Genomic DNA, 24,452 nt, shown 5'->3' with positions numbered 1-24,452 from the left:
CATGCTATCTCTTCAACACTGTAGTCGTTTTTTTTTTTTTTTTGTGTGTGTGTGTGTGTGTGGGGTGGAGTACCGGGGATTGAGCTCAGGGTCACTCAACCATGGAGTCACATCCCCAGCCCTATTTTGTATTTTATTTAGAGACAGGGTCTCAATGAGTTGCTTAGTGCCTCACTGTTGCTGAGGATGGCTTTGAACTCTGGATCCTCCTGTCTCAACCTACATAGCCACTGGGATTACAGGTGTGCACCATTGCACCCGGCTGTGATAAGTTTTTAATGAAGAGCTCACAGGTGCTCTACTGCCTGAGCTCCTTCATGTCTGAGAACAATTGCCTGTTGTGTTTCATCTTAAATGACTTCAGAGACATTGTCCCATCATGTTGTGACATTGAATAATGCTGAGAAGAATTTTTCTTCTTAAATGCTTGAATTTTTTTTTATCCTTGGAGTTTGATAACTTAACCAAGGTATACATAGGTATTGATTTTCCTGCACCAATTTTTCTTGAAATATGCTCTCCCCTTCAACACTGCACAGTTAGTTCTTTATTACATTTATTTATTTATTATTACTATTTATCTTTGAAAGTTCTTTCCATTGCATTCACTGGGATCTGTACCTCAAGGACATCAACTTGCCTTATGATAAACCTTGCTGTTCCATACTTATTATCTGCTCTCCATTTAGATATTGGGAGGAAGCATGGTCTTTCTCTTTCTTTTAACCTGGAAGACATCAGTAAACTAATCCAAGAAACATCTTTATTAAATGACAGAGTTGAAAACCAATCAATCGGCATCTACTGATAACCTACTGTCTAGGATGCAACTTAGTCACAAGATTTAGCCCTTGTTCTGTCAGACTTTGTACTGAGCTCTAAGGATGCAGATGAATCATACTTGGTCTCCATTTCCAGGACTTGAGGGATGACAAGAGGACACAGGCATAGTTAGAAGAAAAAGCAAATCTGAGAGAAGCAAGTAGTCTAAGAGGAAGTAAGGCCCCTAATCAAAGAAGGGAGTTGATAGAGACATATAGCGTCAGAGCTGTACTGTAGCAGGGATACAAGACCACCAGTGGAAGAGAAAAGGAGACTGTTAGTATCTTCAGGATGCTGAGATCAGGTTGAAGGTGTGCAAGATGCTTTGGGGACAATGGCTAAGATGGTGGCTGTGAATGAGATGATGGTGCTGGCTGTGTGACCATGGGGTAGATATAGGTACTTAGACTAAATTGTAAGTTTGGATCTCTTGAGGCCCTTCCCTTGTCCTTCTGGATTCCTGTTGGGCTGCATTTCCTTTTCCTGGGATTTTCTTCTTCTCCATCAGCAGCTTGTCCTTACAGCAGGTCCTGATTTTTTCCCCAAGTCCATCAATTCAGGCAGTCCTGAAGGTACTTCTCTTACATCTTCTTACAGGAGAATGACTGTGATGCTTGTGGGAGGAGAATGGAGCAAACAAAATAATTTTCTTTGCACCCTACCTTCTAAAGATGATATCAGAGGAAAGGTTCCAGATAAAAAAGGTGCTAGAGTCAGGAGAGAAAAGACAAAGGCACTGGGGAGTCTTGGAATCACACTGACCTTTCATGCTATGCTCTGTGGTTATCCTGGTCTCTGTACTCCTGCCCTGAATAAGTGCTCAGCCTGACCTGTCCTTTCTCTCCAGGGATAAAAGAGCTGAGCTGTTGCTACTAAAAGAGCATAGACTTGTTCTGGACCTGGAGGAAGGTACAGATGCAGAAGAGGGCTCCTCTGTGTTTTAGCAAAAACACTTGATTGCCAGAGAGACAAGCCTAGCTCTAACTAGCTGTACCTGTCAGGGTCTTACCTGCAAATAACAGAAAACCACTCTGTCTGGCTTAATTAGCAAATTATTTTCCTAAAGGATATCAGTGGCTTACAGAATCTCTTTGGGACCGGAGAAGCTAGGCCACATGCCGGGGCTCTACTTGCAAGGGAGACTGGGAAACAAGGAAAGGCTCCTCAAACCTAGCAAGGTTCTGGGAAGCCAACATAAATGGTTATGTCTGTGTCCAAGTTGTGTAAGGAATTTACTTGTTCACTTACCTGGGAATTCTAAGGAAATGGTTTGACTTCTGAAATTGCTGATCTGAGTCCTAAAAATATGGTGTACTCTAGGCACTGTACCTACTGTGCCTGAAGGTGAGTCAGCCCTGGCTCTTTCCACCTGAGTTGGCCAGTAACAAATCTTGACTCACAGCGCTGATACTGTCTTTATAGCTCATCATCCCAGGTGACGGAAGTCCTCAACATTGTCTTTCCCATTATGTACATCATTCTTGACAAGTCCCTGGGCTCATTTGTAGAAGATTCACTGTGTTCAGGATGTGGTGATTTTCTCATCATACTGAGTCACGTGCCCACCTGTGTGGTCAATAGCCTCACTACAGACACATGAGTGGGGCAGGGATTTTCCTAAAAAGAAGAGATCCTAGGCACACAGAAAAGCAACACGGGTCCACTCCAGCACTTCAGAGAAGGTAGGAAGGTGGAGAAGAGGTCCGTCATCATAAATGGTCAGGCCTTATGAGGAACTGGCTTGCTGGGAATGAACAGCATGACCTTCACTTAGGTTCGCTTCTGAGCACTATCTTGGAAGGTGTAAATCACTTCTTGGTAGATGGGCTGGAAAATGGATTTATTTGTTCAAGTGCCACCAGTGATTAGGTATAAAGTCATAAAACTGCAGATCCCATTTTTTACTGTTAGACTTCAACTTTTAAGAATTTGGAGCCATTGAAAAACTTAGATTCTGAAGGTTTTAGTATTTTAGACTCTACGAATCTAAGCTCTCTAAACTCACAGAATTTTAGATTTTTACTTCTTTGCCCTTGTGATCATCTTGTCTAAGTTGTAAAACTTCACTTTTTAAACCATAGATCTCAAACCTTAGAATTTTAATGTCTTATAATCGGAGAATGGTTTAAGATAATAGAATATTTGAATCTTACTCTCAAAATCTTGCCTTGGGGATCATAAATATTTAGAATAAGAGAAGCTAGGGCTCTGACTCTTGGTCTCTTGATCCTAGGGCCTCTGATCCATCAGGGACTTAAAGTCAGGAAAGACGTTTATTTGGCACTTCAGAATTTATTAGGAGGCACTGGGGTCGGGGGGGGGAGTAAATTTGCAGTTTTAGGGATGGGTTTCTGCTCTGAACCTGAACCTGAACTTTCCCTTGTCCAGTTGCTTCATACTCTTCCCTAAGGCTTTAAACACGCATAGACAACCCCACCCCCCAACCCCATGTCACTCCATCTCCTCAGGGATATTTCTCCTCTTTGAGGGGCTGATATGCCCAGGCCTTCCCTGGTGATCAGTCAACATGGTTAGGGTCCAAACCTGGGCAGATGAGTCAATAGGAGAGAGCAACAGCCCCTTCCCAGTCCTTTTCCAAGGGTCCTCTGGGACAATAAAGTTCATCTCTGAATATTGATCCACTGGCAACTGAAATGAATGGAGATTCCAGCCAAAGGTGGTCCCCAGTAAGAGAGAAATGCTAGTGAAATCTCATCAGACTCTTACCTCACACCATAGGAGCAGCTGCTGGCTTGGCTTAGGTGCTGGTAGTCAGTATCACTCTACCACTTCCCTTATGACGGTTGCTCAGGTCTGAAGGCCCACTCTCCCTGAGGATCATTAATTAAACAGTTCAGGGAAAGGAAGATTCCCTGAAACTGGAGATCATCCAAAATAATCTACTGAAAAGAAAAGGTAACGCAAAACAGTATCTAGTCCTCACATTTTTCTGGTGGTCATTATTTTGTTTTAAGCAGGGGTCTTCATAATTACATTACACTTATGTATAATACCTATGTGTTTATTTATATTTGTTGTATAAGAAGGATCTGAGATAGCTTAGGAACTGAAGACAAGGTGAAATAGGACAAAACATAACAAAAATAATTTAGAGGGAGGGAGAAGAGAAATAGATATTTTTAGGTTCTTGACAAAGAAAGGTGCAAAAGATGAGAAAGAGGTTCTGAGTTCCTGTCAGCCAGGCAAAAAAGAATTTGGCTGGGTATGAAGTATTCCATTACCTGACAAAAGAAAAGACAGTAGTTTACTTTTAGATAAAACTCTTTTCTTCCACTGCATTTAAGGAGAAACTCATAGGGCAATGCTGAGTATAACAATGGACACTGTGTTCAACTTGTCGTTCTGCACAATATTATTAAAAGCCAGTGTTTACTGAGTACTTGCTGTCCACTTATTTGTGTTAGAATTGAAAATCCTCGGCCCCACCTAAGACCTACTGGATGGAAAAATGAGAACAGAGCCCAGAAACCTTAGGAGGATTTCCAGGCATACTGAAGTTCCAGAAGCAGCTTGGTATTGCTGGTTGTTATGGAAAATCGCGCTCAGCAAGAGACCAAGCATCACTCAGAAGGTTGGAGAACTCAGAGGTTTATTTGCCCCTGGGAAATCGGAAATCGGATAAGCTAGTGCTCTGAGGTTCTGGGCCTGAGCTAAGGTTAAATTTATAGGATATTTGACATTATTTTTTAACCATTACAACATGGGTGGGTTATGTGACCCAAGACCATGCACAGGGAAGTTAATTTAAGATAAGTAGCTCACAGGTGCAGAACAAAGACAGTAAAACACCTGCCAGTGTTATGGCAAAGCGGCCTTCACCACAGGCAACAGTAACTCGAACTTGAGTTTTCCTCCCTAAAACCCTATAGTTCTAAGAACTAAGCCTACAAGGATATGGTTTAGACAGCAGTTAATTGGCCAAGCAATTAGGCAATGTAGCTATATTTCCACTGAATTCAGAAAGTTACAAAGTATAGGAAAACCAACCCTTTCCCCAGGCATTGGTTCTTCATCATAATATTCTTATAACTTCATTGCATAACCAGGTCTGGCGTCTCCATCACACTGTCACCATGAATCACCCTTCAGTTCCTTGGGCCTTTTGAGGAAAATTAATCCTTGACTTTGTTTTCACTTATTGAGTATGAATCTGCAATTCATTTTCCTAAAAGATTAAGTTAGGGATACTTAATGAGCAGAGACAGCTTAATGGAAATGGAAGGATCTCAGCCATTAGAACTGGGCTGTGGCTCCAGGTTTTTGTTTTGTTTTGTTTTGTTTTTGTTTTGTTTGTTTGTTTTTCATTTACCCTGAGTCCTTAGGAAATGCATGTTCTTGCTCTTTGGACATGAGTGTATCTATCCTACAATGTGGGATCTGATGAGATGATTGTTTAGAGAGAGGCAGGGCACCAATGCTGAGGGACACTGTGTGCCAAGGGCTGAAGCATTCATTAAGGCCCTATGAAAGGCGTGGAGCTACTGACATGAAAAAGACAGGCCCAGCACCTACACTCTCCAGACACCACCGTACCTGGCTTCACTCCTCCAATGAAGATTCCATACAAGTCACAACAGGGTAATTAGAATTTAGTGACATAGGGCAATGATTGGGAACGCTTTGTTAGCTAGAAACTGGTTTTCCACTGGCATAGCAACTAGAAAAACTTTTAAATGCTTTTCATGACAGTTACATAAATAATGAAGTTTATGCTACCAAAAGCACTACCATGTTTGTTGAAAAATTAAAAACTTAAATGATAGACATCAAAAGGGTTGAAAAAATGGAGAGATATATCAAACAAGTGGGGGGAGTAGTAGAATGCAATTCCCCTCAAATTTATTGCTATGTTTATATATATTTTTTGGTACTGGGGTTTGAACCCAGGGTGCTTAACCACTGAGCCACATCTCCAGCCCCTTTGTATATTTTATTTAGAGACAGTGACTTGCTAAATTGCTTAGGCCCTCACTAAATTTCTGAGGCTGGCATTGAACTCATGATCCTCCTGCCTTAGCCACCCGAGCACTGGGATTATAGGCATGTCCCAACTCAGAATGAGTAGTTTTTTATCCTGATGAGAAAAAAATTAGAGAGTTGAATATAGCCAATTTTGGTGAGGATATGAAAATGGCACAATCATTCTGGGAAACAATCTAAAGCACAGTTTTCTTTATTTGCAGTAATTATATTCTGTAAAGTTACTGCAAACAGAATTAATGAACAGTAAAAAATAGTTGTAGGGGAAATACAGGGTTAGTTTCCTGTGAACCTATAGTTTCAATATTTTTGTCAATCAAATAATACATAGTCTTGTTTTCCATGTGTTTCTGTTTAAAAACAGACACCTTATTTAACAAATATTGATTCATTGACTATGGACTCACAGCCAACAGCACTATAATTCATGCCTGTGCAAAGCCCACCTACCACACCTATTTTCTCCAGAAGGCACATCACAGCCTTCTTAACTTGGCAACACTAGACAACACTTTGGCATCATGCTTGGGAGATGTTTTAAACATGAAATCACCAAAAGAGGGTGCAAAAATGCAAAAAAAAAAAAAAAAAGTGACTCTAGATAGGCACTGAAAGGACTGACATCTTAAGGCAGAAGGCCATATTATTTGATCTCAGCTGAAAAACTGCTCCCAGGGGACTCAGTTTGGCTGCTCTGTGCAAGTTTGAGAATGGCCCTGAATCTTCCTATTGGTATTGGGTAAGAGAGTAGGCAAATTTGCAAATGTGGACTCTACAAATCAAGGTTATGCATACCCCATGACTAATCTGTTTCACTCCTTGGCATATATTCCAGGGCAAATCCTCTGTGGGTCCCTAAAGGGATATACACAAGGTCATTCATCAAGATCTACTAGTGGTAAAGAGTTAGAGGCAATTTGGGTGTCCTTCACCAGGAAAAAGTAAAATGTGGTGAAATCATCCAGTGGATTGTGCATCAGTTGGAACCAATAGAACTTTAGATGTATAAAAGCAACATGGATCTGAAAAAAAGAATTGGGAAAAAAAAAAGTCAGAAATAACTGGACTTTGGGCTGGGGATGTGGCTCAAGCGGTAGTGTGCTCGCCTGGCATGCGTGCGGCCCGGGTTCGATCCTCAGCACCACATACAAACAAAGATGTTGTGTCCGCCGAGAACTAAAATAAATAAATAAATAAATATTCTCTCTCTCTCTCTCTCTCTCTCAAAAAAAAAAAAAAAAGACATAACTGGACTTATGACAAGTCTGTTATGTAAATTAGATGTATACATACAGGTACAAAACAACACTGCATATTTTACAAAGATATACTTTTATCTATGGACCTATATCCAGCACATTAGAATGCTTTGGTGGGAAAGAAGATTGAAAGAGGAGAATAAGTGAACAAGCATGGGGCCTACAGAAGCTCAAGGGTCCACTGTGCCCTGGGCTCTGCTCTCATAAGGCCTGAAACAAAAGCTATGATGGGGAATAAACAGTGCTGGGGGCACTCGAGAATGATGCCTGTCTGACCTTTCAGGATGACGAGCCAGAGCAGAGATGCTTCAGGAGGAGCCTGATTTGACTTAGGAGAAAGAGGGCTTCCAGAAAAGGAGAGTTTGTTATTGGTGACCATGAGAACTTCGTGAGTTTAAAAAGCTGGAAGGAGGTCAGAAGGGTCATGTGAGAAGCCACTGGGTGACTTGAGGCAAAGGGATCACAGTGCCAGATACAGCGAGCCTGTAAGTCATGTGGAAGGTGGTCAGTGACCATATCCACAAGTCAAGAAGCCCCACTATGGCCTCTGCATGGCCTGGAGCAGGGGCATAGGGAAGAGGCCAGGGTTTACCCAGGAGAGGGAAGGGGTGACACCTACCCAATGGGTAGGGTGAGAGGCAATAGGGTGAAGGGAGAAGGGGAGAGAGGAGACTGCCCATTGTCTCTCACATCTTCACAACCTCTACTTGAGGGCCACCAGGGAGTCCCTCCCGGAGTGCACAGGGCCTCAGGTGCCCACCTGCCCATCTTTTCAAGGCAAATTGCTCAGTGATTCTTTTTAGTTTATTTATTTAGTTCACTGACAAATAAAAATTGTATATATTTGTTGTTTACAACATAATGTTTGAAATATGTGTACATTGTGGAATGGCTAAATCAAATTAATTGATACATATATTATCTCATTTTTTTGCACTGAGAACATTTAAAATCTATTCTTTTAATGATTTTCAAATATACAATATGTTGGTATTAAGTATTGTCACCATATTGCAAATATATCTCTTGAACTTATTCCTCCCGAATAACTAAAAATTTGAACAAGTCAAAAATCCTTTGACTTGTTTCTTTCCAAGATCCCCCACCCATCCCTTTCTCTGTTCTTGATTGTCAGTGTTAAACCATATGACTGCCCTCCATCCCTTTCCCTCTGACCACAGCTTGTTGGTACAGAGGTGGACATCTGTCAAAAGGGCAACTAATCCCAAGGCTACTGAATGACCCCACCTAGTTTGAAACTATTTAAAGTTTTTAAAAGCTATGATAAATTTACTATTTAATCACTTTTATGGATTGGGGGCATTAAGTACATTCACAATGTTATCCCACCATTACCATTATCCATTTACAGAATTTTTTTCATCATCTCAAACAGAAGCTCTGTATCCTTAAAAAACAAACAAATAAACAATCAAAAACCTTTCCATTATTCCACCTCTCAACTCCTAGTAACTATTGTTCTACTTTCTGTTTCTAGGAACTTGACTATTCTCTATGAACTTTACTTATTTAAGTGAAAGTATGACTAGCTTATTTCATTTGGCAGAAGGTCTTTAAAGTTCATCTATATTGCAGCAAATATAAGAATTTCATTCCTTTTTGTGGATGAATAATATTCCATTGTATGTGTTTTAGTCAGCTCTGTGTTGCTATGACCAAAAACCTGACAAGAACAATTTTAGAGGAGGGAGACATTATTTGGGGCTCATGGTTTCAGAAGTCTCAGCTCATAGATGGCCAACACCATAGTTTTGGGCCCAAGTGAGGCAGAGCATCATGGCAGAAGGGCATGGAGGAGAAAAGGAGTTCAGGTCATGGGAATCATGAAACAGAGGGCTCTGCTCACCAGGAACAAAATATAGATGCTAAAGGCACAACCCCATGGGCCTACTTCCTCCAGCCACACCCTACCTACCTACAGTTACTGCCCAGTTAATCCATATCAGTGGATTAATGCACTGATTGAGTTAAAGCTCTCATAACCCAATCTTTTCACCTCTAAACATCTTACATTGTCTTACACATGAACTTCTGGGGACACCTCCTATTTAAACCATAATGGTATGTATATATCACATTTTATTTTCTCCATTCATCTGTGGATGGACATTTAGGTTGTTTCCACCTCTTGACAATTGGGACTCATGCTGCAATGAACTTAGGTAAACAAATATCTCTTTGGGATCCTAATTATCTGGGGATATATGCCCAGCAGTGGACTTTCTGGAGCCTATGGTAATTTTGTTTTATTTTTTGAGGATCTGTCCTATCTTCCATAGTGGCTCTACCATTTTATATTTCCAACAGTGTCCAAGTGTTCCAATTTCTCCACATTTTGCAAACACTTCTTTTCTTTTTTTTTTTTTTTCAAATATTAGCCATTGGTGAGATACTAGATGCTGGTGTCTCATTGCAGTTTTTTTTAATGTGTAGTTGGACACATTATCTTTATTTCACTTATTATTATTATTTTTTTAATGTGGTGCTAAGGATCGAACCCAGGGTACTGCACATGTGAGGCGAGCATTTTACCGCTGAGCCACAATCCCAGTCCCTCATTGCAGTTTTGATTTGCATTTCTCTAGAGAGTAGTGATGTTGAGCATCTTTTTTTGGTGCTTATCAGCCTTTTGTATCTTCTTTAGAGAAATGTCTAAGTCCTTTCTCATCTTTAAAGAGGGCTGTTTTTTTTTGTTATGTATTCTGAATACTGATTCTCTACTAGATATGTGACTGGCAAATACTTTATTGCATCCTGTGGTTGCTTTTCACTCTCTTGATTATGTTCTTCTTCTTTTTTTAAGGACACAATATCTTTATTTTGCTTATTTATTTTTTTATGTGGTGCTGAGGATCGAACCCAGTGCCTCACCTGTGCAAGGCAAGCACTCTACTGCAGAGCTACAACTTCAGGCCCTTGATTATGTTCTTTAATATGCAAAAGTTGAAACTACTTATACATGGGAAATACAGAAACTGTGCCAAATACAGAAACTGTACCAATTTCATGACTGCAGATGAAAATATTGTTTTCATTGTTATTATTTCTTGTCTACTTGTGATAAATGTTTAGGAGGAGCCACAAGAAAATAGTGAGTAAACTATCTGGGGATTCCTTATCACCGCAGTTCACTCTCCAGATGATTCTTTGTTCCATCTACAAGGATTGCTGAAGATGAAAAGGTGTCATGATCTGGGGACACAATAAACCAGTTTCACCTGAAACTCAAATTGCTACTAGAAGATAAGTTCTGAACAGAGGAGCCCCAAACAGAACTTCTGTAGTAAAATGGGGGTAATTTTGGAGTTGTTTATTGCATGGTAGTGGAGTAAAGAGAGAAAAATATTCCTCTTCACATCCTTAGGTTGAATTCTAATAGCTCATGGAACTCAGGGACAAGTTAGTTTATTATTCTGTCTCCTTTAGAACTTGAGGATTATAGCACCAGAGAGGTCTAGATACCAATTTCAAAGAGCGAGGAATAAACATAATATCGAATGAATAAATTTTAGATAGAAAACAGGGGTCCCATTCCCAGGTGGCAAACAAGGAAACTCAGTGGCTTTATATCACTCTGCTTCATGAAACCCTTTCTGGCTGTAGCAGGATTTCTGAGACCTCTGAGAGATGAATTCAGGAGCAAATCATATTCTTTGTGGAATTGCGTTGGTTGAATTTCCATCTTCATTGGGTTTTATGAAATAGGAAAATGGTTAAAATTCATGCTTTGATTAGCAAAAACTGGAACCTTAGAAATTGGAATGAGATTATCTGCGAAGAGCCAAAGATGAGGAGGACATCTGTCACTGGGGTCACCCATCTCCCCACCAAATACTTTTTACTGTTCTCTTATTTCCCTGGTTGGACAAACCTGACAGGTCTTTAAGAGGAAACTTAGCATAGAGGAAGGGATTGAGAGTCTGGGCCGACTATTAAGGCCAGAAAGAGGAACTCTGGGGACTATATTTTGAGAAAAAAATGCTGGCTGTGGGAACAGCATGCTACTGATAAGGAGAAATTTCTCTATTTAGCCACCCAGTGTCATGGGTAGAGAAACCGCAGTGTGCTTAGAATTAAAACAACTGTGACACTTTTTGTTCAAATGGGTGTGCTCAGGGACACCCTTAACTGAGTGTAAGTTGGGTGGAGACACCTTTAAGACCTGCCTTGAAGACACCCTGAGGTACTAGATAGCAGATATAGACCTCCTGGGGGATGGCATTGAAATATTTTTAGTGGCAGTGACTTTTTAGCAACCACTGAGGATTGAGATAACCGTTTCTGTTTTTCCTGGGAGGGGTGTTTGTGAGCTACTTCTCCACAAAGAACAAGAGTGATTTATACCTATGTGCCAGAGAAGCTAGTGATTTTCAGAAATACTGAAAGAAGAGATTCAAGTGAAAGACTAAATGTGTTGCTGAATATCTGCAGTCTTTGAGAATGAACATTGATTTAATGATAATGTGACCCCAATTGTATTTACAGTCTTGTGACATTTAGGACTTAGTGCTTAAACCATGAAGGAAAATATTCTCATTGGGTTATAATGGAGGAATACCTAGGACGTACTGTGAGACTCGTTGCTCTGCCTTGCTGCCTGAATTTTCTACTTTTCTCTGTACTGCTGTGTTTATGAGAGAAGATGGAATTGACCCTCTGAGTCAGGGAATCCCAATGTTCTTTGGCTCCTGGGGACATGCTATTTTGGCAATGGCTGCTTTGACATCCTTGTTTCTCAGTGTGTAAATGAGGGGGTTGAGGACAGGTGTGAGAATAGCAAAGGCCACATTGCCCATGATGTGGAAGTCCAGGGGCAGGTCAGCCCTGTAGGCCACATAGGCCACGGCAATGGACGAGTAGTAGGTGCCCACCACCAGGAGGTGGGAGCTGCAGGTGGAGAAGGCCTTGGAACGTCCTTCTCGGGAGCTGATGCGAAGCACCGAGGCCAGGATGTGAGCGTAGGACAGAAGCACCAGGAGAAGGGGGAGGAAGGAGACCACCATGGCAATGCAGAAGCCCATGAGGGCCTGGGGGGTGGTGTCGGAGCAGGAGGCCTGGACCACGGCCAGGTGGTCACAGAAGCAGTGATAGATGTAGGCAAGGTTGTCAAATGCCATCTGGGAGGTCTGGACCACTGCTGGGATGGGCAGGAGGAGGGCGGTGAGCCAGGCACTGGCCGCCAGTGCAGCGTTAGTCTGTGGGGTCATGTGGACGGGGTAGTGCAGTGGGCGGCAGATGGCCACGTAGTGGTCATAGGCCATGATCACCAGGAGGAAGGCTTCTGAGCAGCTGAGGCCATGGAACAGGTACATCTGCAGAAAGCAGGCCGGGAAGCTGAGAAGGCTGTCCCCAAGCAGGAATAGGGACAGCATCTTGGGGATAGTGGTTGTAGTAAAGAGAATGTCCAGGGCTGAGAGATTAATTAGGAAGAAGTACATAGGCTTGTGGAGGCTGGGCTCTGCCACCACGGCCACCAGGATCAGGGCATTGCCCACTAGGATGAGTAGGTAGAGGAGAAGGAAGATGAAGAAGATAGGAAGGAAGAGGGATTTTGGAAGAGAAGGAATGTCCGTAAGGTAGAAGATGACGGAGGAGTCCCCTGATCCATTACAGGGTGTGATCTCCATGGTGGGTCAATGCTGGAGGCTCAGGAGGTGAGTCGTGGGAACATCTGGGAACCAGGCTCACTGGAAAGAGAACAATCTGAAATTCTGGAATGAGAATTACAGAGTAATCAATCTATAATTAATATAATCATGTTTATTGACAAGTAATTATAGCGGATAGATAATGGGACTGTCCTATCCCCAGACTCTTCATCCTATTCTGTAATTCCCTCTTTCCTTTTAAAATTAAGTATAGAAAAAATACCTACAATGTACAACCATGTTTCATTTGCTAGGCATACAGTAGAGAAGTGGAACAAGCAGGAGAAGGTTTCTAACCTCATGGGGCTGAAATTTTAGTAGCAAAGAAATACATTAAGCAATGAATCATATAATTACTTAATTGCAGTTGTGTTAAGTGCTGTGGAAGAACTTCTGTGTTCTTTTTCATGTTCCATATGACCCTTTGGGGGATATCGGATCTCTTAAGCCAGGACCCTAATTCCCTTTCTCTTTTGGCACTACTTCAAGTTTTTGGTTTTTTTTTAATAAAAGGACATCTTTGTCACAGTGTAGCTAGGGAGAACTGATTTTCTACACACTCTGCCTTCCCGCTATAATTATTAACCAGGGACTGGCTTCTTTCTCTTGTTTGCTTGGAGTCGTGGTTCTTCTGTCTCCATCTAAGCTGAGTCCTCAGGTCCTGTCTCTGGGCATTGGGCTCTTTTCATTGTTAACAGTGAAGGAAGTGACTCTTGGTAGGAAGGGTGATTCCTGACTGGGGTCCGGGTAATACCTTCTCCCAAAATTCTGCTAAGAGAATCCAGACAATCTCTGCAATTTCACAGAATATTCCTCCTCAGTGACTGCTGCAGCCAGCAGGAGCTTGTGCTTGACCACTCAACTAACCCTGTCCAGCAGGCGCCCTGGGGAGCCTAGCTGATAGAGATGACCTGGAGATGACCTGCTCCCAGTAGCTGCTCCAAGACAAAAGGATCTCTCCCAGAGGAATCAAAAATGAGTGCTTCAACCCAAAACCTAGGGATTTTGAGCTAAAGGAAATACTGATTTCTTCTCTTTTGTAGGCTTGTCCTTTGGACAAGTGACCCTCATGTCAAATTTGTATCATTCTCTCCTTATTCCTGATGATTCCATGTGCAGTTTTCCTCAGTCACTTTTAACGTTCCATTCTTTTAACAAAAAAAAAAATCTCTCATGTGTAAAACCAATAATATCAAAACTGGAAAATACTTTAAAATTTTTTAAAATACTTCTCCCATAGGCCAGAGACTGTGTAGAGAGAGGGCAGGCGCTTTCCCAGGTGCTACAGCCACTGGCTATACAGCTAGGAACTGGGCCAGATCCTTGATTCCCAGGACAGTGCTTTTCTTCTCTACATTTTTTATTGGAGAATCTACATTTTTTACTGGGATTCATATTTCCAAGGGGAAAACATTAGGACAAAGAATTCTGTTTCCCCCCCCTTTTTAAAAATTGTTAATATCAGACAAAACCAAATTTCAACTTTTCCTCTGGATTTCTCTATGGTAGATACTAAATTGGTTTCTGGCAATGCCAATGCTTCCTTGAAGTAATGTCCTAGAACCAGGCAAAAGAATGAGACTGCTTTGTCCCAAATTCAGAGGGCTGTCCCTCAATTAGTCATACCTCATTCAAACAGATTCTGTAAGTAGGAGGGACACAAACCATACCTCCTTGGACATTGTGGCACCTAGAAGAAGCCATGGGCTGTTGTTTCTGGGTTAGGCTGAATTGGGACATTGGAGGAACAGAAACTCAGAAGTTCAAAACTAAAGGGACCCTAGTAGGCCACCAAGTCTAGCTGTCCTTCCTTCTCTCTCCTCTGTACACTGTTTTTTTTCAGATGCTAAGATCCTGGTGGAGAGATGGTCCATGGATTTTCATTGTTGGACCATCTAACAGGAAGCCCAGGCTTAGGTCACCAACAAAGTAGGGTCATCAAAACTACTTTTCAAAAGATTTAACATTTAATACTTCAAAGCATAGTCAACTAGTTCATCATAGGAAATATTGGAATTTGGCTGGGCTTTCTAACACTTATTTTACAGTTCAAGGTTGTGTTGTTCTGATTTATATGCTACCTCTAAGGAATACAATCCTGTGCTTAGGGCCAAAAGGACTCTATCTCAAGGCACAGATCTTGCCTGTAGGAATTATCTATAAGTCAGCTATAGGGGGAAAAGACAGAAAGTCACCTGAATGTCCAACCTGCACTTTTATGAGCATCTCCTCTCTTCACACAACCCTGCCAAGGAGGGGTTATGTGGCTTCAACAAATGAAGAAACTGAGGGTCAGAGAAGGACAGGCCACAGCTGATGAGGGGCGAGAACAGAGATTGTTTCTGTAGCCAGCCTGCTGCAAAAGGCTGAGCCCCTCCTAGAAACCAAGATCCTGGCTCCTGGAGCAGTCTTGCTGCTTGCTTATTGTGACCTTGAGCCCCTGAGTCTTTGTTTTCTAGTCTGTTCAGTGAGGGGTTTGAGGAAAGGATCCCTGGAGGGTTTCCAATTCGATGAGCCATTTTCTGTGTGTCTTCTCTGTGCTTGGCAGAGCAGAGCTTTCAGGGACAGATGTTGCATGATCCATGCCCAAAAGTGGAAGAGAGAGCGCTCTTCGGCTTAGCTAGCCCTCTCTGCAAGGCCGCAACCTCACCTTCATTATGCCACATGCAGCGTAGTGGTTCTAACTTGGGAGCTAGAGAGGGCTAGATTCCAATCCCTGTTCCTACCTCCAGCTGTGTGACATTGGACAAATCACTTTCCCCTCTCTGAGCCTTGTTTCCCTCTCTGAAACCTCATAGGGTTTTCTCTATGGAGAGAATGATGAGGCAGTGCTTACAAAGAGCTTGGAACTTGTAAGAGCTCAAGGTTTGCCATGTTTTCAATGGTTTCTGCTGTGGTCAGCTTTGTCTTTGTGTGGGAAGGCCTTAGCCAAGATGGTTTGAATTCCTCCAGTGAACACACCTCTCTTCCCCTGATATACTGAGGTATCTGGCCCAAGGTTTCACAGCTCTGGATTCTGGGTGCCTGCCTCTGTGTATATCCAATTCATCTTCCTAACCTCTGGCCCGGGTTTGTAGCCCATGGGTCCCCCTGTTCTTGTCTTTCCATCCCAGCTTTCTCTGCCTGTCTCTGGGCACTCCATCCCCAGCAACATGTACCTGCTGAGCCTGGTCCACACTGGTGTGTTCTATAGTTCTCCACGTGAGGCCTTGGTGGAAGTAGCAGATTGGGGCTGAGACATGGCCCATTAAACCCTTGGGCCCCTCCTTTCAGGCAGACCTCTTGAGGTACTTTCCCTAATACTAGTGCTCCCCCGGCACCACACCTACCATCCCTCAGGAATCACATCCTGGCGTCTCCTAGAGCATGAATGATGTGAGCAATTAGGATTTGTCCCCAGGCTTTGATGATAGTGAAATCATTGTTAACAGCCCTCAAGGGTGTGGAATTTTATACTAGTGTATTTTTATTCTCATTAACCCATTTGATATTCTCAATGGTAGAGGAGAAGGAAGAAACAACAGGGCATATAGGAAGTCCAAGAGAAGGAAAATGAGGTCCAGGAGCTGAAATAACTTGTCCATTTTAACACTGGTGTCTATAGGCAGAGCTAGTATTCAGACCCAGGGCCCTATTCCATGCGTCCTCATCTCTATAATGGGATTACATACTGGTCAAGAGGATTGGGTATGGAGCTATTAATTATTAAACATCTTCCTGTAATGGTTTGCTGACTTTCCATTAACTTTTACAATTGCACATAGAAGTACTAATATATTCTCCAGAGATTTCTCTGGTTCTAGAAATAATTCTCCTTCCCATTACATAGCCACAATTGTGTTCCCTCTTTGTCCTCAGCTATATTAGCTGTACCCTTCTTTGCCTGTTAATTCAGTTGCATGTGGAGTCCTAAAGCTTAGGTGGCTATCTCCACTTACAGTTCAATGAAATGATTATTTCATTTCTGGCAGAAATGTAAAGAAGGAAGGAAGGAAGGAAAGAAGGAAAGGAGGTAGGGAGGAAGGAGGGAAAGAGAAAGGAAGAAAGGTGGGTGCATTCCACACTTAGGAACTAAAAGGTATAAACTAGCAGAATTTGAAGTTGAGGAGAAGCAAGCAAATATTTTGCAACTGGGTTCTTAAGGCTAGTGAGAACCCGCTTCTTGGTTTCCAGACTTGTGTGTTCTGGCCATATATTCTGCTCTACATTTTGACTGCTAGTTCAGCTTGTCAGGCTGTGCCCATACCTGCAAGGGATTGCTATCTGGCCAGCACCCAAAACTGTCTTTAGGAGTGCAGGTTATTCTCCATTCTTAAACCAATCTAGTTGCTTCTGAGAGATGGGATGCATTGTAAGGTTAGTGACTCCTATGTGCATGAGATTTACTGCTTCACCTCTTTTGCTATAAATTGAGTTTCTTTGTCAAAAGAAGGGCATATGGGATATCATCATGATGAATAAGGCATTTATTAAATCTTTAGAAGGTGAAACTGGCAGAAACACTGTGAGCAATAAAGGCAAATTCATACCCAGAATAGGATTCTACTACAATAAAGACAAACCACTTCCCCTAGATGATGAAAGAGATCCAGTGAAATGAACCTGCCACCCGTGGGGATGAGTGTCCTTGAGTGATGGTTCACGCATTGTGCGTGGCATATTTGATACTTATCAGAAACTAAGCCAGATGAGCCTTGATGAACCCACGTATAACCCCCATCCACACTACTGTGATAGACACTGATTGACATCCATGGGATGGATCATCTTATCTACTTGATTTTGCTTACTCTTGCTGATTTTGGAGATGTAAATATCTCCAGCATTTGCACTCATTCTGAGAGGTCTACCACCTCAACTCAGCCTCCTCTCCATCAATTCATCCACCCTTTCCTTCCTTTCCTTCCTTCTTCCTTCCCTTCACCTCACCCACTTTCCTTCCTTCCTTCCTTCCTTCCTTCCTTCCTTCCTTCCTTCCTTCCTTCCTTCTCTTTCCAGCATGAGGAATTACACCTGGAGTACTCTGCCGCTGAGCTATATCCTTAGCCCTTTTTATTTTTATTTCAAGACAGGGTCTTGCTAAGTTGCCCAGGCTGGCCTCAAAGTCCTCTTGCTTTTCCAGGTGAGAGGAAGTTTCCAGGTGAAAGAAGCAGATACACAGCCACAAGTTCTGCCCATTGATAGTGTTTACTTCCCTGGTGACCCTTCCGGGCCCTCCCGAATGGCACTGTAAGGCAGCAGCAGTCCACTTTGGGGCAGTACAAGCATATTTTAAAGGAATATTTGTAATATAAAGAAAGGAAGGAAGGAAATGAAGGCCTGAATTTTTTCTTTCTGAGGGAATTGATTACAGGGAATTTCCCATGAGGCTGTGTGTTAGAGTTGATGGAAAGATGCCAATTGCAACAAGACTGCGTGTCATTGGAGTCTGTATCACCTGCTTATGCCAGTGTCCTCATGATCTGCTTGAACCTAATATAACAGTTCTTACTTTCACTTGATGGTGGGATGTGATCAATTTTAACATTTGTTCAAATTAATAACTAATTCATGAGGAAAAGTTGGGGACTCATATTCATTTAGTGTTCCCTGGTCAAGCATTCAGTCTGTACCAAGATCAGGAATTATTTCTCAAAAGGAAGATGGTTATCTACAGAACAAAACATGGATTTATGCTAAAATCCTAGGAGACTGTGATTCTCCTATCAATAGTTTACCTCAAAAACTCAAGAGGATTTTAACGTTTGGGCTATGTTAGAGAAGCAGGATTGTTTGGATTAAACTATGCAAAAAAACCCCTGCAAAGCTGCACAAAATATATAAAACAACTGTTTGAAGGCTCTGGAGAGAACCCAGGGCAGGCCTTCAAGACTTCAGTCCTTGGGAGGAGGTAGGCCCAAGAGGTGGAGTTTCATATATCCCCAGTTCTTCACTTGAGGGCACTTCCCAATCTGTGAGTTGGGAAAATAGAGTCCAATTAGGAAACAGAAGTACTGTTGGGCTGAAGATAAACAGGTTTAAATTTGGGTTGCCAAAGTGACTGAAAGTTTAGAGTCAAATTCCTGGAAAAGAAGACACTGCAGAGAAGGAATGCCAAAATTGGTGTATAAATTCCCTTAAGTCATTGACCAACCCCTAAGTTATGTAAATACAGGGAAAGACTTGAAAGATCCAGAAGAATGCAGCAGCTGGGAGGCCAAGGAGCTGCAGAAAGAGTTTAACAGCCATGTGATGCTAGAGAATCAGTCAGCGGTTTTCATGGGTTGGGGAGCACCATTTGAATGGAGGGGATACCAGGCTCTAGGAATAAGGACAAAATCCAGAAGAAAAAGGAAAATGGAAATAAATGCGTCATAATCTAAAACCAAGGCACAAGGACAAACCATTAGAACTATTTGCTGGAAAGAATACAACTCTTTCTGGAGGAGAATAAGTTATCCAGAAATTTATTTTTTTTTAAATATTCAATGTCTAGTACCCAATCAAAGGATATGAGGCTTGCAAAAACACATCTCAGAGAAAGACAGCCTATTAAACAAATGTTGCTGGGAAAATTGGATGGCTATAGTTAGAAAAATGAAATTAGACCCTTATCTCTCACCCTGCACAAAGTTCAAATCAAAACTGATCAGACTTAGGAATTAGACCAGAAACTTTACAACTGCTAGAAAAAAAAAAAAACATAGAGTCAGCACTACATCATATTGGTGCTGGTACCAACTTCCTTAACAATACCCACACAGTGCAAGAAATAAAATCAAGAATCAACAAGTGGGATGCCATTAAGCTAAAAAGCTTCTGCACAGCAAAGGGAATGATTAAGAGTGCAAAGAGAGAGTCTACAGAATGGGAGAAAATCTTGGTCAGCTACCCCTCCAATAGGGGATTAATATCCAGAATATAAAAGAACTCAAAACTTAACAACAATAAATAATAATAACTCAAATCAATAAATGGGCAAATGAACTAATGGGAGAAGGGAGGGAGGAAGTGAAAGAAAAGGGAGGATTATGAACCAAATTCAATTTCCATACAGGTATGAGTTTGTTGGGATGAAACCAATTACTATGTATAATCATAAAGCTCTAATAATAAATAAGTAAATCAATAAACAAATATTTCTTAAAAGTGTGATGCATGGTTACAAACAAGCAAACGAGTCAGTGAGCAAAAACAAGAAGAGGAAGAGAGAGTAGAAACAGATGTGGGTGATTCAGATATAATTATCAGCCAGAAAATTTAAATACTATTATTAATAATTTTTAAAGGAAAGAAGAAAAAAGAGACAATATGTAAGAATCAGAGAATTTAAAGACAGAATTTGGAACTATAAAAAAAACAAAGAAAAAGAAATGAATATTCCATAACTAAAAATATAGTGTGCAAACTTCAGAATTTTTTAGATGGTTATACATAAGAAAGTATGAGTGAACTGAAAGACAGAAAATATCCAAATCAAATCAAGGAGGAAAAATCTTTGGGGATAAAAATGGTTACAGGAACTAGCATAAAATTCTAACGTGTACTTAATGAGTCCCAATAGTAGAAAACAAACAGAGTGATGCAGAAACAATTTAGACAGCTGGGTGTGGTGGCACATGGCTGCAATTCCAGTGATTTAGGAGGCTGAGGTAGGAGGATCACAAGTCCCAGGCTAGTCTCAGCAACTTAGAGAGACCCTAAGCAGCTTAGTGAGACCCTGCCTCAAAATTAAAAAATAAGAAGGAATGGGAATTTAGCTCAGTGATAAAGTACTTCTGGGTTCAGTCCCCAGTACCAGAAAAAGAAAAGAAGAAAAAAGAAACAGTTTGTACAGAGATAATGTCTGAGAAATTTCCAAACTGACTCTAAAAGGTCAATTCATAGATTTAAGAAGCTCAGCAAATTCTAGGCCAAACAATACAAAAACAAACTAAAACAAAACAAAACAACAAAAAGGAAGCACATTATAGCAGAGTCAAACTGCTGGAAACTAAAGATATAAGGAATAACTGAAAAACAGAGAAAGTGAGATTCATTTTGTTTAATATAGCAACATAGGACTGACAGCTGTCTTTTCAACAAGAACTATTGAAGCCAATAGACAATGGGATGGCATCTTCACATTGCTAAAAGGAAAAACCTCTAGCTTAGAATTCTATACTCACTGAAAGTATCCTATACAAACAGAATTCATAGAAAATAACATCCTCAGCTTGGTCTGAGGACATCTATGAAAATTCCACAACTGACATCGTAGTTAATGGTGTAATGTTGAAAACATTTTACCATAAGGTCAGGACAAGACAACATGTCGTCTCTTGCAACTTTTTTTTTTCATACTAAGGATTCAACCCAGGGGTACTTAACCACCAAGCCACATCCCCAGTCCTTTTTTATATTTTATTTAGAGACAGAGTCTCACTGAGTTGCTAAGTGCCTCACTAAATTGCTGAGGCTGGCTTTGAGCTCGAAATCCTCCTGTCTCAGCCTCCCGAGGCACTGGGATTAGAGATGTGTACCACTGTTCCTGGCTTCTTTTATTCAACATTGTGCTGGAGGTCCTAATCAGTGTAAAAAAGGGAAGAAGAAAATAATAAAAGGCATTTATATTAATAGGGAATAAATAAAGTCATTATTCATAAATAATATGATCAAATATGTTGAAAATTCTAAAGGATCTAAATAGCTTCTAATATTAATATGTGAGTTTAGCAAGATAACAGGATACAAAATTATTATACAAAATATACTTTATTTCTACATATAAAATAAACTATTGGAAAGAAAATTTTAATATATAATTATTACATATCAATTAAAAATGAAAATGATATCATTTACAATAGCAAACCATAAAATATTTGGGGATAAATTTAACAAAATATATGCAAGGCTGTACTCAAAATGATAAAACATTGTTAAGAAAATTTTAAAGATAAAGAATTAAATAATTGAAAGATAAGCCATGATTATAGAGTAGAAGATTCAACATTGTTTAGATGTCAAATATGCCAAATTGCTCTATGGAATCAGTATTTGATGCAATTCCCATCAAGTCCAAGTAGGCATTTTTGGTAGCAACTGAAGTGATTCTAAATTTATATGGAAATACAAAGGACTTGAAAGAGCCAAAATGATTTTGAAAAATAAAAGTAAAAAAAAATAATAATAACAAGTTGGGAGGACATAAGCAACATGATTTTCAAAATATCTACCTGGAAGATGTGAAACTTGATCTTCACCTCACACCATATACAAAAATCAACTCAGAATGGATTAAATGTTTAAACCCAAAGCTACCAAACATCTAGAAGAAAACTAGAGGAAAATCTGGAAAACTTGAGGTAGGCAAACATGTCTTAAATAGGGTATGAGAAACATAAAACATAAAGGAAAAATTGGTGAACTAGATGTTATCAAAATTAAAAACTTCTACCCTTCAAATGATATCATTAAGAAAATGAAAAGAGAAATCAAAAACTGGGAAAAAATAGTATAAACCTAACAGAAGACTCATAAAATAGAGAACTTCAACTCATTAGTTAAAAATAAATAATCCACTTTTAAATAGGCAAAATATTTGAACATATACTATAAAAACAAGATATGAATGACTAATGGGCACATGAAAACATGCCCAACATCATTAGTCATCATAAAAGTGCAAAATAAAACCACAGTTGAACTACAACTACTCATTTATTAGAATGGCTAAAATTTTTACACTGATAATACCAACTGATGGGAAGGACATGGGACTCTTTTTATAGAGTGGCCAGGGATGGAGTCTGCGGACCTCCGAGGATGGAATGCCAGTGAGCTCAGAGGATGCGTCGTGAAGTGACCTATGTGGCTAGCACCTGTAGTCTCCAGAGTCACATTCCTAACAAGGAAGGGCAAGACTTTGAGAGTTTTTGTGGCCTTAGGATAATTTTAAGTGAATAAAGAGTGTACTCATACAGGTGAGGGTTGACTATTTCTCACAGAGTGTGGTTGAAAAATCTCCCAACTGGAAGGTTGGCCAACTGGAAGCAAATAAGAACCTGGACTGGCCATGGAACGCTGGAGCAGGAAGGATGCCCCATCCAGAACCTGGTCATGTGTGCTGTCAAACAGCAGTCTGAGACCATTTCCCAAAGATGTGTTCTGTGGTCAATGTTAAGTCCTTGATTGCAAATCTGCCATCGGGATGTGGATATGCAAGAAAAGTTGAGGACACTTGACTCTTTAGACCATCTGAAACATCCTACTTGCTCCCAACTCCCTCACAGGACATATTTGTAATCTTTCTCCTTAGGAGACCATCTCAGGAGCTATGTTTGTGTATGCAAAGGTGGGGGGCCTTGACAAGGTGCAAAGGAATTTTTTTGGGAAAAGGTGCTTGTTGTCCCATGCCCACACTGTTTATTTTTCATCAGCATTTGCAGAATTGGCAATTGAGGGAATGACAGTGGCTATCAGTTGCTATAACACCATTTGTTAAGAATTTCTTTTTTCAGTGAATATTGGACAATTTATAAACTTCTGTCCTATAAATCTATATTTCTCTTCCTATGCCAACAGTATGTACTGTCTTGATTACTGTAGTTTTATAGTAAGGTTATACCTGTTTCTTCACTTCCTTTTAGCCGTGTTTTGCAGTTTTAGTAGTGTATTGCAGATATTTTGCTAACTTTATCCCTAAGTATTTCCTATTTTGTGTTAGAGTCTGTAAACAAGTCAAGATGGCTCCTGGCATTTTGCCAGAGGGAGTGGTTTGTGAAGTAACGCCAGCGAGCCATTAAGTGTGGAGATTCCTTATTGGTTGACTGCTGTATCTAGTTTATGTTAATTAAGATAAGCTGTGTGGAATGTATATATACCCCTCCTGTCCTACAATAAACGGCTCCCACTCCTGCTGTATCAATCTACACAAGTTCCTCGTCACCCCCCGGTTATTTTGCTGCAGCAGGACTGCGGCAATTTTGGTTGCTATTATAAGTGGTATTTAAAAAAAATTTAATACCTTTATTTTTATTTATTTATTTTTATGTGGTGCTGTGAACCCAGTGCCTCGCACGTGCTAGGCGAGCACTCTACCACTGAGCCACAACCTCAGCCCCTATAAGTGGTTTGTTTATATTCAGTTTCCAATTGTTCTATAAAACCATGGAACCAACCTTCAGTAGATGAATGGATAAAGAAAATGTGGTATATATACACAATGGAATATTATTCAGCATTAAAAGAGAATAAAATCATGGCATTTGCAGGTAAATGGATGGAGCTGGAGAAGATAATGCTAAGTGAAATTAGCCAATCCCAAAAAACCAAATGCTGAATGATTTCTCTGATTTAAGGATGCTGATCCATAATAAGCTGTGGGGGTGGGGGTGGTGATGGGAGGATTAAATAAACTCTAGATAGGGCAAAGGGGAAAAGGGGAGGGAGGGTAACGGTGGGGGCATGGGGATAGGAAAGATGGTGGAATGTGATGGTCGTCATTACCCTAAGTACATGTATGAAGACATGAAGGTCTTTTTTTTTTTTTTAATTTTTTATTGTGGGTTGTTCAAAACATTACAAATTTCTTGACAAATCATATTCCACACTTTGATTCAAGTGGGTTATGAACTCCCACCTTCACCCCATACACAGATTGCAGAATCACATCAGTTACACATCCATTGATTTACATATTGCCATACTAGTGTCTGTTGTGATTCTGCAATCTTCCCAT

General features: G+C 40.7%; 1 protein-coding gene across 1 annotated transcript; it reads right to left on the bottom strand.

The window, feature by feature from the left end:
* Positions 1–9,713: 9,713 nt before the first annotated feature.
* On the bottom strand, positions 9,714–19,584 carry LOC107135513 (olfactory receptor 2AT4-like). Its single transcript, XM_048788061.1, has one exon. The coding sequence runs from the start codon at positions 12,728–12,730 to the stop codon at positions 11,765–11,767; it is 966 nt and encodes a 321-aa protein (XP_048644018.1). The 5' UTR covers positions 12,731–19,584; the 3' UTR covers positions 9,714–11,764.
* Positions 19,585–24,452: the final 4,868 nt, after the last annotated feature.

This window comes from Marmota marmota, unplaced genomic scaffold (assembly GCF_001458135.2).
Source record: "Marmota marmota marmota unplaced genomic scaffold, marMar, whole genome shotgun sequence".
In the NCBI taxonomy this organism is placed as follows: Eukaryota; Metazoa; Chordata; class Mammalia; order Rodentia; family Sciuridae; genus Marmota; species Marmota marmota.
This window is presented reverse-complemented; position numbering and strand designations above follow the sequence as displayed.